This window comes from Falco biarmicus, chromosome 11 (assembly GCF_023638135.1).
Source record: "Falco biarmicus isolate bFalBia1 chromosome 11, bFalBia1.pri, whole genome shotgun sequence".
NCBI lineage: Eukaryota > Metazoa > Chordata > Aves > Falconiformes > Falconidae > Falco > Falco biarmicus.
The window spans coordinates 21,512,131-21,529,351 of NC_079298.1; the positions used below are offsets into that span (position 1 = coordinate 21,512,131).

The 17,221-nt window shown below is 44.4% G+C and overlaps 2 protein-coding genes and 1 non-coding gene across 3 annotated transcripts in view; 2 read left to right on the plus strand and 1 right to left on the minus strand.

Annotated features, from left to right (window-relative positions):
- Positions 1-7,310, minus strand: part of EVI5 (ecotropic viral integration site 5) — an 82,945-nt gene extending 75,635 nt beyond the window's left edge. Inside the window, exon 1 of the mRNA XM_056355214.1 lies at positions 7,155-7,310. The gene's annotated coding sequence lies outside the window, so the exon portion shown is untranslated. The remainder of the gene's footprint in view (positions 1-7,154) is intronic.
- Positions 7,311-9,670: 2,360 nt separating this feature from the next.
- Positions 9,671-16,709, plus strand: RPL5 (ribosomal protein L5). Its single transcript, XM_056355230.1, has 8 exons — positions 9,671-9,825; positions 10,523-10,592; positions 10,692-10,807; positions 12,233-12,367; positions 12,938-13,140; positions 14,087-14,264; positions 15,836-15,924; positions 16,546-16,709. Exons 1-8 carry the CDS (start codon positions 9,823-9,825, stop codon positions 16,643-16,645), a joined length of 894 nt encoding a protein of 297 aa, XP_056211205.1. The 5' UTR covers positions 9,671-9,822; the 3' UTR covers positions 16,646-16,709.
- LOC130157290 (small nucleolar RNA SNORD21) lies at positions 13,818-13,914 on the plus strand. The gene has a single exon (XR_008824771.1). It is a non-coding gene; the product is annotated as a small nucleolar RNA SNORD21 (small nucleolar RNA).
- Positions 16,710-17,221: the final 512 nt, after the last annotated feature.

The following is a 17,221-nucleotide window of genomic DNA, read 5'->3' on the forward strand; positions in this document are numbered from 1 at the left end:
TTGTTTGCTATGTACTTTAAGCTACTGCAAAGATGATAGATTTTATATTGATATTAAACAGACACATATAATGTGCAGTTTATATATGCCAATCAAAATGCATGAAATTCAGTATCTCAACTTTATGCTTAGTATCTTAAATTAGCTGCTGATTACAGCACTTTGTTACCAAGAAGTACAATAGTGTATTTAGATTTTTGAGTTACTCAAAGGAATGCTGCAGTGGAGCAGCATACGAAATACTTTAAGTAAGGCTAGCTGAAGGTAGACCGAAGCAGCCCACCTTACATACAATTATATAAATCCCTTTCCCTGAGAATCCCAACGTAGTGTGCAGCACCTTACAGTAAGCCCAAAAAGCACTACCACGTCTTTTTGCCTTCGCCAGACAGACAGTGTTTGTTTTTCTTTAAAAAGTACATTTAGATTTCTTTTAAAAGATATTTCACTGTACATGTTGAATTAGCTTAATACCTATATTCTACATTTCCCTGAGGAAAATCTGTAATAAGGTTAAGTTACCTGGATTAGCCAAAATACTGTCTCAACTATTCTTACCATATGACAAAGTAAAAGTAACTGCAAGCCTTACACAAGCACTACTGCGTATGCTATATACTCTCTACTACTTCTTCTCCTCCTGAAAAGAAAAAAAAATGGGAACTTCCAGAACACAGGAAGTAACTCTCATACTATTCTACGTATAAAAAGAAGTCTCACATAATTGGAGCTGAAATTGTGTATGTGGTTTTCAAGCCAGTTATATAGCATTCCAGCGACCCAGTCTCCTGCTTGCTTCAAAAAAGCTACTAGCATTTTAACATCTGAAGAATAAATGAAACTGACTCAGTCAATGACAAATGCAGGAGAGGTAGCTGGTGAACCAGCCTGTTATCATGCTTCCTGACAAACTAAAAATCCTAATTTAGGGCTCAACCATGGTTTCACTATAAGCATCATTTATATCTTTTAAACTACAAATTCATATAACTGATTTCTGCTGAAGTCCGAGGAAAAAGTCCGAGGAAAAAGTCCAGATTTACTCCTATATTGTTGTTTTTTCTTGTAGTATCACCTTAAAATAATCAGGAATATGATCATGGCTAGCATCCAACAGCTTCCATTTCGCTTGATATTCACTAGCTCTCCAAGTCTTTCTGAATACAAAGAATAAAGCAGTATAACATTTTACATTGTGTTAATCTTCAGCTATCAGCAAGCTTTCTGTAGTATCATGTAGTAAATACACACTGTTTAGAAGTCATCTTCAGACTCTTAACATGTTGGGGTTTTGATGGTCCCAAAACATCCGAAACAAGAAACCTGAAGCTGCAAGTTCACTTACAGAACATCACAACCTAATAGATAAGATGCTTTAAGAAGGTACTTCATTAGAAACATTGCAGTGATCCAATAAAGGTTAAAACCATTGCTCAAAGTCACATGAATAACCTTTCAATCACTGACCAAATTGTATTGATTTCTATTTATTTCCAAGAACAATTCCAGGTTTTCATTTACCTCTGAAGCCCAGCATGGTTTACCGCCTGGCAGCCAATGTCCCGGTACACCAGCTGAGAAGACAAACCACAGTGCTTTTGCAGACACTATCTTCCACCCATTTAAAGATCACGTTTTATCAAAAAAATTTCAAATCTAACATAGGAATGTCACAACCTTCTGGAACTCATAGAGACCTTCCTCCCAGGGCACATGAATTAGATATAGTACTTTTGTACAAAAGATGGCCGAGTGCTCCTCAGAGTCGCAAGAGAAAATACTGGACAGCAAAAAACTTCAACGGGGATCTTCCTTTGTTCTCTTAGACCTCGGTTTGGAAAACATCTTTATATTTGAGGTTCAGCATGCCAAGTGACACACACATATACTTGATGGACCACCCCTTGGCTAACAAAACAGAGGGAAGAATCAAATTAATCAGCTAAAATAAAAAACAACTCCTGCAGTCAGTTTGTTTATGCACTAGATGGGAATATTTCTTCTTTTTTTTTTTCTTTTCTTTTTAATAAAATGCAACTTAATAATTTCTTTGCAGTTCAAGTATCATCAGGCATTTACAAAAAAAGTAACATACATTGATGGATACATATGTTTATCATTAAAACCCCTTTCTAAAAATTTTACTTTCCTACTCATTCCCTGAAGCCTAGCTTCCTTAGTGCTGCTTTTAGCCAGCTTCCTCCTGGAAAGGAGCCAGGACTAGCATCTAAACTACATTTTGGCAAAAATAAACAAACAAAAGGATATAAATGCAGCTACATTTACTAAAGTCTTAGGTCCATATTTTGGATGTGAGAAACAACTAAGTCATATTTTTAAGTGTTCACTGAGACTTAATTAAAATCACCCTTTTTAACGCAACTCTTCATTTTAAAAAGTATACAAAATTTGCAAGGACTTAAATCGGTAAGTTTAAAAGAATCCAATACCTGGCAACATGAAAACACACTGTTCCAGGCAACATATTTTTTTTTTTAATGTACTGGCAGCCCAAGTGTTTTCTAGGTGTAATTCTCCTTATTTACACAGATAAACTCATGCCACAATCTACAGGCTAGAACCAAAATGCTCATCTCCCATTTACCAAGCTGTACCCTTTCCAATGGAACATATGAAATAAAACTTGATGGAGAAACTGAAGAACATAGGCATGGCCTTACAAAATATAGTAACACTTGAAACTTCTTTAATTACTTAGTAGAATTTTACACAAATAAGGTGACAGAGGTTGGTGAGACCCCACCTTCAGGGTATTACTCTTCTTTCCTTTAAATGATCAACTAAAAGGTCAACTTTCTATCAGTTACACTCAAACTCAGAAGAGTAAACCAGTTTCTAAAATTACTGACTGGTATACCAGCTTTACTTGTGAGCCAAAAATTTATTGCAACCTGCAGCTGCTGACAGAACAAGAAACAAAAGAGTTTTAAAAGTGAGAAGTGTAACCAATTTAGTAATTTCCACATAGGAAAGTTGTATTAACTATTCAGTAAGCAATGCAGATTCAAACACAGGTGCACACATCAATAGTCAATTCTTTTAACACAACCCGTGCCAACATCTGTGATAACATTTAAATTTGCCCACCAATTTACTTAGTATATCCACAACTTGCCTTCACAAGCACTTACAGTGTAACCTGAAGCAAATATCTTTTTATAGCTACAGAAGGGTCTTCCTCCACACTACTGATGTCTGTAACAGTGCTCCTGCAGCCTTTTCTGAGCACACCACTCAAAGAAAACTAATTTTCCTCAGTTATTAAATAAAGAAAAGGGAGATGGATTTTCAGAGAAATGGTATGTCTACTCATCATCAAATTAAGTCAGCTGTTTTCTGATTAGTTGACCACTGACTTTTACAGTTTCCTTTGGAAAAAAGAGCCTATTTACTTCTTTCAAAAAGGCCTACTAGTGGAAAAATGCAAGGAAGATCAATGAAACACGGATAATTTTTAGTGCCAGTTTTGTGACACCAAAAAGATTATGTAAAAATCCCAAACCCATTCTATCATGGTCTGTAATTGTCTTATTATCGACTTTCAATTTGCCTTTGTCATTTTTTCTTTAGAAAGACTGATCACGATTCTTCTTCCAAAGGGCTAAGAAATACTTGCTAAAGCTTCAGCCAAACCAATAAAATTCCACCAATGCATTCTGGGGTGGGGGGGAAATTAAATTACTTTTCTTAATGAATATTGGGGTTTAGCTCTGCTGTTTCAGAGAGCATGGAAGTTGGAATTTCTTTTTACTATGCCTGAAAGTAGTTTGGTTTTTGAACTATGTATAATCAAGAAGAATACCTGAAAAATTAGAGATGTAAAACTAACTTCTATACAAAGTCACTCTATATAGCAATGTGGACAGTACACGTTCAAAATGGTAGGTACTAGTTTTTGACACCCATTTTAAGCAACATTCAATAGTTCTACCCTTCTATAACAAAAATAACAGTAAACTCTTCTAACATCCTCTTAGTTAGATGTGCATGGTAAACTTCGGCAACAACAATCCACTACTGAAAAACTTGCCCCATCTGCCAAGCTGATGAAACCAAAGAAAAATACATAGTTAATACAGTATAAGATACTGGTGAGTCTGAATTCTGTATCATCACAATATAATTATACTTTTTAACCATTTTTTTAAAAAGGATCAAGAACACATTATGATGTCATCAAGCAGGTATTTAATGCTATGCTAAGAATCACTGAGACTTAGTCATGACAATAGGGCACAAGAAAACTCAGGAGTTTGAGACTTTCAATAGCTTACAAAACAATACAGATCAGACAAGATGACAGATTTTGATAAAAAAACCCATCCGAGAAAGTAAAGCCCAACCCTAGTACAGTACTTCATGCCCAAATATACAATAACTGCCTCGCTGGGACTCGGAAGGATCACTTGTACAGACAATTAGCAAACGAAGCTGACAGCTACACAGCCCTAAACAACATGAAGACCAAAGCACGATCTCTGTCACCATGACCCAAAGGAGATCCTGCTCTTCATTGCCTGAATCCTACAGCAGGCACAACCCTTCCCAGGCTCTCCCCGAAACGCCACTTCACAGCTAACTGAATAGTTTCCAGAGTTCACAGGAAGATAAACAACATTAAGAGTAATTAAGGAAAAGCTATGATTCACTAAATCACTTCTGCTGCTACCTTGTGAGACTACAGTTTCTGCACACACGCACACAACAAAAGCGCATCACAACTGCACAAAACATGAGCAAAGCAATACAGGAGCTCCGGCACTCTTGCTAACCCACCACCCATTTATCCCCATCACCACTTGCTGGTGAAGAAAAGGACACACTGCAACTACAGACACTTGAGCAAATGACTACCACAAAAGCAAGGCAGTATTCCCAATTTAAAGGAATCAAAATCTTACCGACAGATGATGTCAGCTGTTACAAACACGTACAACACAAAGCTTTAATTCATCACACTATCTACAAACTTAAGTGACATATATTCAAGAGTTTCAGAGGAGATAACTCAAAATTATTTACTCCTATAATATGTATTATTTGTGCTTTAAAAAAAAAAACCACCAGTAACTATTTTAATTGGGTCTTAGGGAAAAAAGTGAAATAATAGTACGCAATCAAGGGAAGTATAAGTTGTTCAGGAAAACAGCATTCAAAGTCAGGCTTTCTTCCTCTTCTCAGACCACCAGAAAAGATTTTTCTTTTAAACCATGCACTTGACACTTCAAGTGACACCTAAAATATTAAATTCTACTATGTCTCTTCCTTAAGCATTAATTTTTTTTTTCCTCCAAGTTAAGAGAAAACCCAGGAAGAGTAAGAAAACGTAAGCATGATACTAAGTATGCATACCCCAACTTAGCTGTTTTCCCCCTTCTAAATCATGGTATTAGAACCTTCAATTAGCAAGGTAAACAATTTTGTTTTCCAAAATCCACTGACAGGACTTCCCTTATAATTTTTATTACTTCTCCATTTATTATTAACCTTACCCAGAAAGCAAACTGACAGTAAGTGTGCACACACATCACTTCCCCCCAACCCCTTCTCTTCTGGGAAATTTGTAAAGGCTTTCCTCCCACCCCTTCCTTTCCATGAACTCCATTTCTACCATTCCACTCTCCAACCATCTCCTGCTTACTTGTTCAAAAGCAATCAAACAAGTCCACAGGAGACAATATATGGAGAGCAATTAAAATAAAACCAAAACCAACCCCAACCAAAACAGCAAAAAAAGAATAAAAATCCAAGCCACCAAGCTGCAGCTCAGGAAGTCCCTAAGCCTCAGTCTGCAGGAGAGTAGGAAGAGATCTGGGGAGGAAGCAGGGCTGTTTTGTTGGAGCTTCTCCAAACATCTGCTCCCCTCAGAGGTGCTGTCCGGCTGGGCAGACACTCAGTGGCAATCACCACAGCTGCTCTCATCCCCCTTTATCAGATTCAGTCAACACAGATTCATAACACCGCATGCTTTCCTCCTCCTCAGGCCCCTCTTTTTCACCGGCGAAGTGAAATTCCTCTCCTTTAATTCCTCTCCTAATCCTTACCTGAAAAGGAATTCATATCTATGCACTTCAAAATAAACCTTGAATCTTTCCAAGTCTAAATATAGAGCTGCGCAATCACGATCAAAGCAGAAATTGCACATCGAAAGAAGGGAAGAGGCGCATTTACACAGAACACTTTTAAAGACTATCCGCCAGGAAAACAACCGAGATCCAGTTACCTCCTCCTTCAGGCACATGAAGTAATGGGAATTAAAAAAATACAGGAAACAAATTTTAAATTTTTTCACAGATACTTTTGGTGATAAGTAAAGTACAACGAATATTGTCAGTTCTCCACAGGAATTTGCCTCCTTCCTGCATTTTTTGTGTGTCATCTTCGGAAAAAAAGAAAAAACTGCCCCAGGCTGATGTGAAGCACCGCTTTGACACGGCCAGTGCTACCTCCAGCTCGGGCTGGACGTTCGGAGTGGCACGGCAGCTCCACGTTAGATACACAGGTGCTCTGACGAGCAACGATGAAAGCCTGCAGGAATTACACGGAACTCCGGAAAAGCGACACTAGGAATTACAGCTGGACCACCGCACCGCTGGCAGCCAGTGCCACCCGCGCTGCCTAACGGCGCCGGGCGCTGCCCAGCGAGCCCCGGGCGGCCCGTGAAGGGCCTCTCGGGAGGGGAAGGCCCCAGCCCCGGCCCCGGCCCGGCGCAACCCCCGCCAGGCGGCGGAAGCAGCCGCCCTCCGCGGAGGGACCCCCTCGAGCCTCCCGCGGACCGCTCCCCGCCGCCGGCACCTCAGGGCGCTGCCAGCACGGAGCTGCCGACACCCCGCCCCGGCGCCGCCGCAGCCCGAGGCACGAAGGGCCGGGGCACGCCGGCCCGGAGCCCCCTGGGCCGGCCGCAGGGCCGCGCAGCGCGGCCTCCCGTCACCCCGCCCGCGGGTGGCTGAGGGGAGCGGGCTTCCCCTGCTCGCCCGCGGCGGGAGGGCCCCGGACCGCCGGCGGGGGCCGCAGGGCGAGGACAGCCCGGCGGGAGAGGACGGAGCAGCGCGGCCGGGGTCGCCGCGCCCCGCCTAGGCCCGGCCGCCCCCGACCCCCGGGGCGGCGGGAGCGCGGGCCCGGCCGCGCCTCACCTTGGAAGCGCTGCCCGCGGCAGGGAGCTGCGAGCATCGGCGTCCCGCGCAGCCGCCCGCCGCCGGCCCACGGAGCTGCCCCTCCCCCGCCGGCCCGCGCGCTCCGCCGGCCCCGGCAGCCGGGCCACGTCCCTGCCCGCGCCGCGCGCAGGCGCACTCCGCGCGCAGCCGCCGCCACCGCCAGGGGCGGCCCCGGGCCCGCCGGCTGCGGACGCGCTCGGGGCGGGCGGCGGCGGGGCACGGCGGCGGGAAGGCGCCGGCGCTGCCCTCGGCTGCGGCCACGGCTCGCGGAGGGCGCCGGGCTCGGTGCCGTTGCTCACGCGTGGGCCGAGAGCCGGGTCGCGAGCTGCCCCGGTAGCCGCGCGGGTCCCCGCTGCACGCCGTCCCCGCTGCACCGGCGACACACCCCTCCCGGGAGCCAGCCCCCCGCCCGGCCCCAGCTGCGGTCGCCGCTGCCCCGTTACCAGCCGGCTTGTGGGCGCGCACCGAGCGCCGGCCCCGGGCTCGCCTTCGGGAGCGCCTGCGGCCACGCGTGCTCCGGGAGCACCGGGCGGGCTCGGGTCGGACGGGCCCTGCCCGGCAGGAGCGGCTCAGGCCCGGCCCGGTGCCGTCAGCTTACACGGGCAGCGGCGGGCCTGTCTGCCCCTGAGCAGCTCCCGGCCCAGCGGCGAGCCCGGTCCCCTTGTCCTGAAGGACAGCGACTGCTGGACAAAGCCACGCAGAAATTGTCAGCTGTAAGGATCCTAATAGCAGCTTAATTAAAAATAAACAAATGATTCCAACGCTACTGGAACACCTGGTACTCTACACGCTGCTTTATAGCCGGACACGTAGGAACACGCCCTTGGAACAGGAGCGAGCCCCAGGGGCAGGCCTGCAGCACAGCTGCTGCTCCTGCGGGAGGGCTGCGGGGGGACCGGGGAGGCCAGCGCAGCCTCTGCCGGCCTTGCCCGCGGCTCTGCGGCCAGAGGGGGGGACCCTGCTCGCAGCAGGTGCTGCTGAAGTACCGCTTTCATCAGCCCAAGAGACTTCCAAATACCAGCCACTGCTCCAAGCCCCACGTGCTGCCTCGCTCTCCGGACCATACCCATGTAAAGCCACCACATGCAAGATAACACAAGAAATCAACAAGTGGCATCAGAGAAAAAAATTCAAATAAGCTTTTTTTCCTCCTGTCACTGTCATCAGTAAAATATATTTTATTAAAGCACAGAAAATACTACCTTTTACCTCGACACGTCTAGAGCCTGCAGGAACAGCAGCCACCCCTTCAAGCAGCACTGTCACTGGAAGCCAAGGCGCTCTGCCCTGCGTGTGTAGGGACTGGCGGTGCGGCTGCGCAGCTCAGCTGGGGGCATCCCTGTTCCACAGGGTGACAATGAGCAAGAAAGCGTGCAGAAGTGCGGTGGGGTAACAGGCTGATTTTGGTGATGGTGAGCTATTTTAGGAGCAAAAAAGCCTTCTTACAGAGGAAAACAAGAAATGGTTGGGGTTTTTTTGCTTTTTTAACAACAAGACTCATGGAAGTCTTGATTACGATACCATGACCATGAGATGTTTCTCATGAAAGTGACGGCCCAGCAGCTGCCTGCAGACCCTTCCTGGAGAGCAGGCATTTATACACCAGCAAGTAGCCAAGACAGTGTGCTCCCCTGGAGTTACTTTATGTAAAAATTGAAAAGCATGCAGAATTCTGAGCTATGTAAAATTCAGACTCTAGATAGCTAAAAAATTTCTGAAACTTGCAGGTACCTACCTACCTGGTAGGAACTGCCCTGGTACTTACCTAATGTTGGAAACATTTATTTCTTTAATTCTCTGGTGATTATTTATATCAAATTAATAACTTTTTGAACTACCAGTCTATGCATAACAATTAGTGTAGGTTGTTGTGGTTTTTTAGTAAAGTGACTAAGGATAATCAGAGAAACGCATCACGCGCAAAGATGCTGGCTTTGTGCACTTTACTCTGACAAAGTCAAGAAAAACCGATGCCAGCTGGCCTGTTTGTCCCAGTACAGGTATGCATGCATATGCAAGTACACGTTCTTGCTTTAATTAATCAAATATCAATTATCCCAAGTATCTGTAATTTCTTTTAGGAGCACCATTTGTGGCTTTTGGTTGGTTTAATGTTTTGATCATTTACTGTTTGATCAACCGTGAGAGTTTTTCCCTGGAAAAAGAAGGGAATCCAAATCCCGTACTATTTCCACAATGGGCGATGTGTAAGATGGGAGCTGTTGGTTTCTCTGGGGCAAGAATCCCTTGGCTGTGACACATCCCTCGCTAACGACTGCTAGCCAAGGAAGCCCTGGGAGCCCTGACACTTTCCGCGCAGCCATTAGACGACAGCCACGCTGTTTTCTCGCTGGAGCGGCGCTCCTGCCCCGTTCCCCGCGGGCAGGCGGGGGGAACCCGTCCCTCTGCGGCCACCGGCCCCGGGGCGGGAGCCGGGCCGGCAGCCGCACTGCAAGCGCTCCCCCGGGCCAGCAGGGGGCAGCACGGCGGGCTCCGGGGACAGGCCGGCCGGCGGCGCCCCGCCTCGCCGGCCAGGCTAGGAGCTGCGGCTGCGCAGCGGGCGCGGCCTTTTCCCCCCTGCTGCGGAGCGCAGTCGTTGTGCGGAGCGGGCCCCGGCCTAGGCCTAGACCGGACAGTACCTGGCACGATGGTCAGTACCGGCACCCGTGCGGCGGGGGGGGCTCTGCCCGCCGCCCTGCGCCCGCCGCGGGGCCCCGCTCGCCCGGATGGAGCCCGATTGGCTCGGGGGCCCGGGGCCGGCTGCGGCGGCTCCGGCGTGGCAATGGCTGCCGTGGGCGCCCAGCCTGTGCCGCGGGGCCCGGCCCGGCGCCGCACCGCAGCCCAGGGCCCGGGCGGCGGGGCCGGGGGTGACAGGGCCTCCCGTGCCGCGGCGGCCGGCGCCTGGCCCGGCGGGTGGTCGGTGCGGGTGCCCGGCGGGCCGCCCGCCCTCCCGCCGCGGGGTTGCGCGGCGGCAGGTGCCGGGGCCGCTGTGCCGCGGCGGGTCGGCGGGTCCGGTGGCCGGGCCGGGGCTGGCGGCGGGAGCGCCCGGGAGGCGGCGGGGGTGCCGCGGTACCGCAGCCCCCGTGCGGGCAGCCGCCCCCCTAACGCGCACAGCCGCGGGCTGTCTCCTTAGCCTGTGCCCGTGGGCAGGGCAGGGTCCCCGGGGTGTTAAGTGGTGGGGTCTTTTTCCATTGCATCTTCCTGATGCTTTTTTATCCAGACGTATAAGCAAACCTGGTATCTTATTGCTGGCTTCACCGCGGTTTTATTTGTAGCCTATTTAGTTAGAATGGCCCTCGTTTACATGGTTATATGTGAATAACGCCTAGTTATATTTCTTGTTCAAGGGGTTTGTGAAAGTTGTCAAGAATAAGGCGTACTTCAAGAGATACCAAGTGAAATTCAGGAGAAGGAGAGGTATTGTTAAATCCCCTGTAACATAAGATGAAATGCCATTGATGGATCATCCTGCTCTTTTCTCACACGTTTTCCACACTATTAACTGTTGTTTTTCAGAGGGAAAAACTGATTACTATGCCCGGAAGCGTTTGGTAATTCAAGATAAAAACAAGTACAATACCCCTAAATATAGGATGATTGTGCGTGTTACCAACAGAGATATCATTTGCCAGGTAAAGTCTATGGTGCTTGCTACTTGCTTGCCAGCCTTCCCAGAGTGGAATAAACAGAAAGGGGGGGGGGGGGGGGCGGCGGCTGATGTGTTTTAGGCTTGATCTGAGCAGTTTTTATATTGTGGAATAATCTTGCATGTTGACACAATCAGCAATAGACTGTATTCGTGATACAAAATGTTTTACTACTGTCAACATTTTTCACCAACGTTATCTGTAATATAAGATGGTACTGTTTTAATGATGCTAAGTAGAAGATTATGGGGAAAGAGAAGATTTTTTTTTTTTTTATCCCCCTGCTGTATTTAAAGTGCTTTGAAAAGAGAGACTTCTAGCTTGACTGAAGACAACAGACTTGACTTTGTGACCTGTCAACCTGCATTGACTGTTGCACTGAATCTAAAGGTGTCTTCTCTGTTTGAGAGTTGTTTTTTCTATGATATTATGTGGATCGTGTGAAGCAGCTAGGCCTTTTGGCTTTCCTGTGAGATGAAAGGAGACTGATAAATAGGAATAGTAGGCATTTTTTCATGCTTGTTAAGTATGCAGTTGTGTGTTGCATCATAAGCAGTTCCTCACTGTGGTTCACTTGTTTCTTTTTCAGAATGTTTTGATTAATTTTGAAGTTAAAACTTTGACATGTTTGTTCTATCATGAATACATCTTGTTAAGCTCAGAAAAGAAGCTGCTAGAAAAGTTTGTCGTTTCTTCATAGAAGAAACTGCTGAGAAGAGTAGAGAGTGCTGTTTTTACAGTCAGTTCAGACTTTGACAAGATTATTTTATCTTTGAAATTCAAAATGATAATCAGTGGTGGCAGGTGCTTACATCTGACTGATAGTGCCTTTCCAGTATGTAGGAATCCTGCAAAAAGGGGACAACTTTTGGATGTAGAAAGGAGGTGTGAGAGTCAAAAGGAGAAGGTTCTGTATCTGAAAGGAACAGTAGAAATATACCTGATAATACTGCTGTCTCACAGGAGACCCCTGAGATGATGAAAATCTCAGACCCAGTAATAAAATCGTTCCATAAGGTTAGTAACAATGTAATCACAAACTCTGTATCAGATGCTTTTTGCATTTTTCTGAAGTGTGTGATATGACACCAAGATGCACAATGTGGGACAGAATCCATCCGTACCCTTAATGATTCTTTGAAAGGTTGCATTTGTAGGCAGTTTTCTGGCCTCTTGATGTATGTGGAGAGGTAAATAAAAGTTGTTGACATAGCTTTCTCTGGCCTAATACAGATTTGAATTCTTTACATATGCCTTTAAAAGAAAAATGCAACCCCTTGAACCTGCAAGCAAATGTTGGCAGTTTGGACCTTCCTATACAGTATTTCTGTCAGCTTAAGTAGATGTCTAAGAAACAGTAAGTTGAACTCAGAATTATTGTGAGAACACTAACAGTTGTTTTGTTTTCAGATTGCCTATGCTAGAATCGAAGGCGACATGATTGTCTGTGCTGCTTATGCCCACGAGCTGCCAAAATACGGTGTGAAGGTTGGCCTGACCAATTATGCAGCAGCATACTGTACAGGTCTGCTATTGGCACGCAGGGTGAGTATCTGTCACATTGTCTGGAAGTCGCTGCTCAGGTTTTTTTACAGAGGGGAAAGCTCACTTTCGTAGGTGGTGTGTTGGTATAGATACCTGAAGCTGTGGGCTTCTCTAAATAATGACTTTTGCTCTTTACTGTATAGATTTGTGACTGTCAGATCACAAGAGAGAAGTATGACAGCACAGTTTTCAACTCCAGCAGCCCACTTCTAAGTCTCAGTACTTAAGTTTGATGGAGGGAGGGAGTCAGGATAAAAATGTAAGAAATGTACCTTTAAGAGTTTGAAAACATGTAAACAGCATCCATCCGTTTCCATATGAGCACATGAGTAAGTCTGAAGTTCACTGGTGTACCTGTTGGAACAAAAGGTTGAAACTTAACAGGCATGCTTACAGTGGTGGTTGTTAGAAGCTTTGTTATTAGTATGGGGTGCCTAATTTTTGTAAACAAATTTGTTAAAAGCATGAAGATTCTACTGCAGATCTGTGTCTTAAGGTGGTGATTCTTCATTTTGTCAGTAAATGGAAAGAGTTCAGAAGTGGTTGGTGTTTCTTTTTCCTTCCCCACAGCTTCTGAATAAATTTGGCCTTGATAAAATCTATGAAGGCCAAGTTGAAGTGACTGGTGATGAATACAATGTGGAAAGTGTGGATGGAAAGCCTGGTGCTTTCACATGCTACCTGGATGCAGGTCTTGCCAGAACTACCACTGGAAACAAAGTCTTCGGTGCTCTGAAGGGTGCAGTGGATGGTGGTTTGTCCATCCCTCACAGGTAATCTAGTCTGTTTGGATGTTTGGAAGAATTCCTTCAGAAATAACTGAGGTGCTTCTGTATGTGACAGTCAACTTAGGCTGTCACTTTACGTTGAAATAATTTTGTTACGACCTGATAAAGATCATATAGCCTAGGTTCTGGGGTGGAATGTTTATGGTTGGTTCGTTGGTTGTTTTCAATCTGCAAATGCAGTTCTGATAGTGCTGTGGGAATCTTGCAACTATCAAAGCTGTTAAACTTTTGGAAACTAAAGAACCATCTTGTTGCTTTTAGTTAAAATCGTTGAGTGATAGAGTACATTTAAGTAAATATCCTTTGGTATTCTGTTTCAAGCCTTTAGCTAATGTTGTGTATGTATTAATTTCACTGTGAAGAACTGTACATATCAGCTACAAACCCACTGACATTAGCTACTGTTGTCAGTACAATAGTAGGTCTGAGCAGTTCACCTGCACTTATAATTTCCGCATGCAAGTTTTGACAGTTCCTGTCACAGGCTGTGAATGTCTGAATCAAGATCTTTGGCAGTGTTATTTAACACTGATATTAGTTGACTGCTTCTTTCCACTAGCAGCAGTGGGGGGAAAAAATCTTGATCTCTGTTGTGTATTTTCCTACCCTCTGCCATGTTGTGTATTAATTCTTGACAAATTGTCCAGTTTTCTGACTTGGCTGCTACATGATGATACTCCCAATGACTGAACACTCTGTAGTTGGTCCATGGTGTGTGTATGATGTACTGCACTGTTTCAAGACGGGACTGATGGCAGCCGAGATGAATCTAAAATTTCTATTTCTTAATTTTCTTTATCTCTTAATTTTTAATAAGAGAACCTATCCCGCAGTTACCTGTAGGAGAATCTGTTACATCACTCATTTCTGTATGGAACCTAGCCTCTGAATTAGAGCGTTTGGCAATTTGTCTGTAACTGCTGTTTCACAGTACCAAACGCTTCCCTGGTTATGACTCGGAAAGCAAAGAATTCAATGCAGAGGTTCACCGCAAGCATATCATGGGCCAAAATGTCGCAGATTATATGCGTTACCTGATGGAGGAGGATGAAGATGCTTACAAAAAACAGTTCTCCCAGTACATAAAGAACAATGTAACACCTGATGGGGTAAGATTTATCTGGCTGGCTCTTGTACACTAATAGAGATGATGATAAGTCTTGAGGAGGAACTTCTAGTAATGATAAGCTTGATACATAAAACAGGATGATTCATGTTGTATGTTATCCAAAGAAAATATTTTTTCCTTCGTTAATGGCTGTGTAGTATATCGCAGATCTTTTGAAAGTGGAATCTCTTTTCTTGCTGTGAAACGTAACGTCCTGCCTGTAAGTCTAAGCTTACAGGACTGCACTCTTAAGCTGGACCTCTTTTTTTCCCCCTTGATATAGAAATTATACACCTACCCACTCATTCCTAGTTCTGCACCAGAGCCTGTCATTTCTGCAGCTGCGAGGATATACTACATGTCAAACCTCGTTTACAATTTCTGCATATGTAGAGGTACCTCTAGGTCCCAGGTGAATGTAGAATAGCCCAATAGAGTATTTTGTATAAAACACTAGTAGATACGTAAGGTTACCACAGTGCTCCTTTCGTATGTTAAACTCCTTTGAGATGACTTGTCTTTGCTGCCTGCAATATTCTTGCTTGGTTTCCCCAGTTAGTGGTGCTGAAGCTTGAAACAAACATTCTCACATCCCCCTTTTTAGGCTATGGAAAACTTAACCTTGTTCTTTATCTCTTTATTGCCATGGGGGTTTGTGTTTTTTTGTGAACTTAACTAATTGCCAGTTTTTTGTAACTTAGTCTTTACTAAAAAATAAGTAATGTTATACTGTAAATGCCAACTTCATCTATTTTACTAAACAAATGATACTTATAGGTTATATTGCAATGAAGCAAGTCCAGGGCTTATAGCTAGACACTTGCTCTTCATACAGCTAGAAAATCTTTCACAGCATTAACCAACCACCAGCAAAAGTATTCTTAGAATTGGTGCTATTATGGAGCCTTAGTTGTCTTTGTGACAGAGCAGCATTATTGCATCCTTTGGGGCGATGCAGGGACTGTTGTCGTTCTTGCAAAACTTGCAAAAGTAGCTACAGATTGACAACATTACTTTTTCCCTCTTACGAAGCAGCTTTGTAGTGTGTACTACGGTAGGGTCTGAAAAGTGGTAAGATTTACATGTCTGATGACAGAGTTTGCGTGGAATAATTTTTGTTTAATAAGTAAACATACTCTAGGTAGAAGTAGAATAACTTTCTAGACTGCCTCCTTAATTTAAATGTAAGGAAGCTGCAGCACTGAAAGTCGGTTTCAGAGGTTAAGTAGTGTTGCAACTGCAATATGCCAACCTGTATGTGAGACTTGCAAGTAGTCTGTAGTTACTCTATGGCCTTAGTTCCCTAACTAAAATAAGGATAAAATTACTTTTTCTCTTTTGTGTGTAAGTTGTGGGTTTGGCTGTTTAAATAGTATTATAGTAGGAATTTCAGTATGCTGCGGTGGTCATGTTATGTATGAAGAAAGTATTCTAAAGGCAATCATACAGAATTACAGGCTCTGTTATGATGAAACCTGTGTCTGGAGCATGCACTGGTGAGGGTATCTTGGATTTTTATGTATAATCCTACTGCTACAGAATATGAAGGATTTTTTTTTTTTTTTTTTTAAGATGGAAGAAATGTATAAAAAAGCCCATGCTGCTATACGGGATAATCCAGTCCATGAAAAGAAACCCAAGAGAGAGGTCAAGAAAAAGAGGTAAGATTGTCATCATCTTTAACGTAAATGCAACTTCTCTGCTGAAGATACTTTAGTTAGAGTAAAATAAGTAATGTAATTGACATCACAGTTGCCTCAAAACTTGTGTTATAGATCAGATGAAGATTCAGGCACTTCTGTGTAATTTTGAGGGGAGTTAACTTCAGCAGTTGGGGCTCTCAACTATATTCAAAAAAATGTGTTTATAGTAGAGCATGCTTGTGGCCTGAATAGCTTGAACTCCTTAAAGTTGTATCTTAGGTCTTGGTGTTTTCAGTGGTAAAGCTGCTTCTTTTCTGATGAGGACAGGCTGACTAATTTGTCAATACATAACTACTTTGATTTTCCAGGGGTCTAGGAGAAAAGCAATCAAGGCACAGCTATTGCACTGGGCTTGATACCATCGGTACTCTAGTCACAACAGTACTGAGCTTGTGTCTTGAGGAATTAAGCTGCTGCAGTCTAGCCCTGCCTTTTTCTGGTGCCCTAACTACAGCCTTAAATCATTGTGAGGGAAAAAAGCGTGTTACAGAAGTGGAGATATGTTCTAGCACAGCACTTTTAACACTGGTTTTGCTTATTTCAGCTCTGGATATATCAAATACTGTCCTTACATTGCAGATGGAACTGTCCCAAGATGTCCCTCGCCCAGAAGAAAGATCGTGTTGCTCAGAAGAAGGCTAGCTTTCTCAGGGCCCAGGAGCGTGCAGCTGATAGTTAAGACAACTTCCACAGTTTTCTATGAAGCTTTGGAAAAAGTGGCAATAAATTTATTGAGTAAGCAACTGTCTAAGACTGGCTTATTAATATCTTACAAATACGCAGAATATTTTTTTACAAGCAGATGTCCTTTAACCTTAAGGGGTTTCCCCTCACACTTTCAAAGTACTGTATGAACAGAGCTCCTTCAAAAAGAGGGGTGACAGACTAAAACCATAAGATTAATCAAATTGATTTCCCCTTCTTACAGTAATTTTTGACTAGTATTAATAGACAGATGTAAGAACTTGCTGCTTCAAAGTACAGAAAGATTGAGTTTGTAAACCTGTCCTGTACTCTTTCTTTCAGCATGTTTACAGTTTTGGAAGAAGCTGTATTTTATCTTTTATTTTAAGAAAAAAGCAGTAATCTTCACAGTAGGTTTTAAAGCCTCTGTCCAGAGGCAGACTTAAGCTTTTGGGAACACAAAGGGCAACACTTTCCCTACTGTGACTTAACTGTACCTGATACTTCAATTAGACAGACATGTATTCCTGTATTTAAGCTTCTTCCAGTAACTGAAGTTAAGCACTTCCAG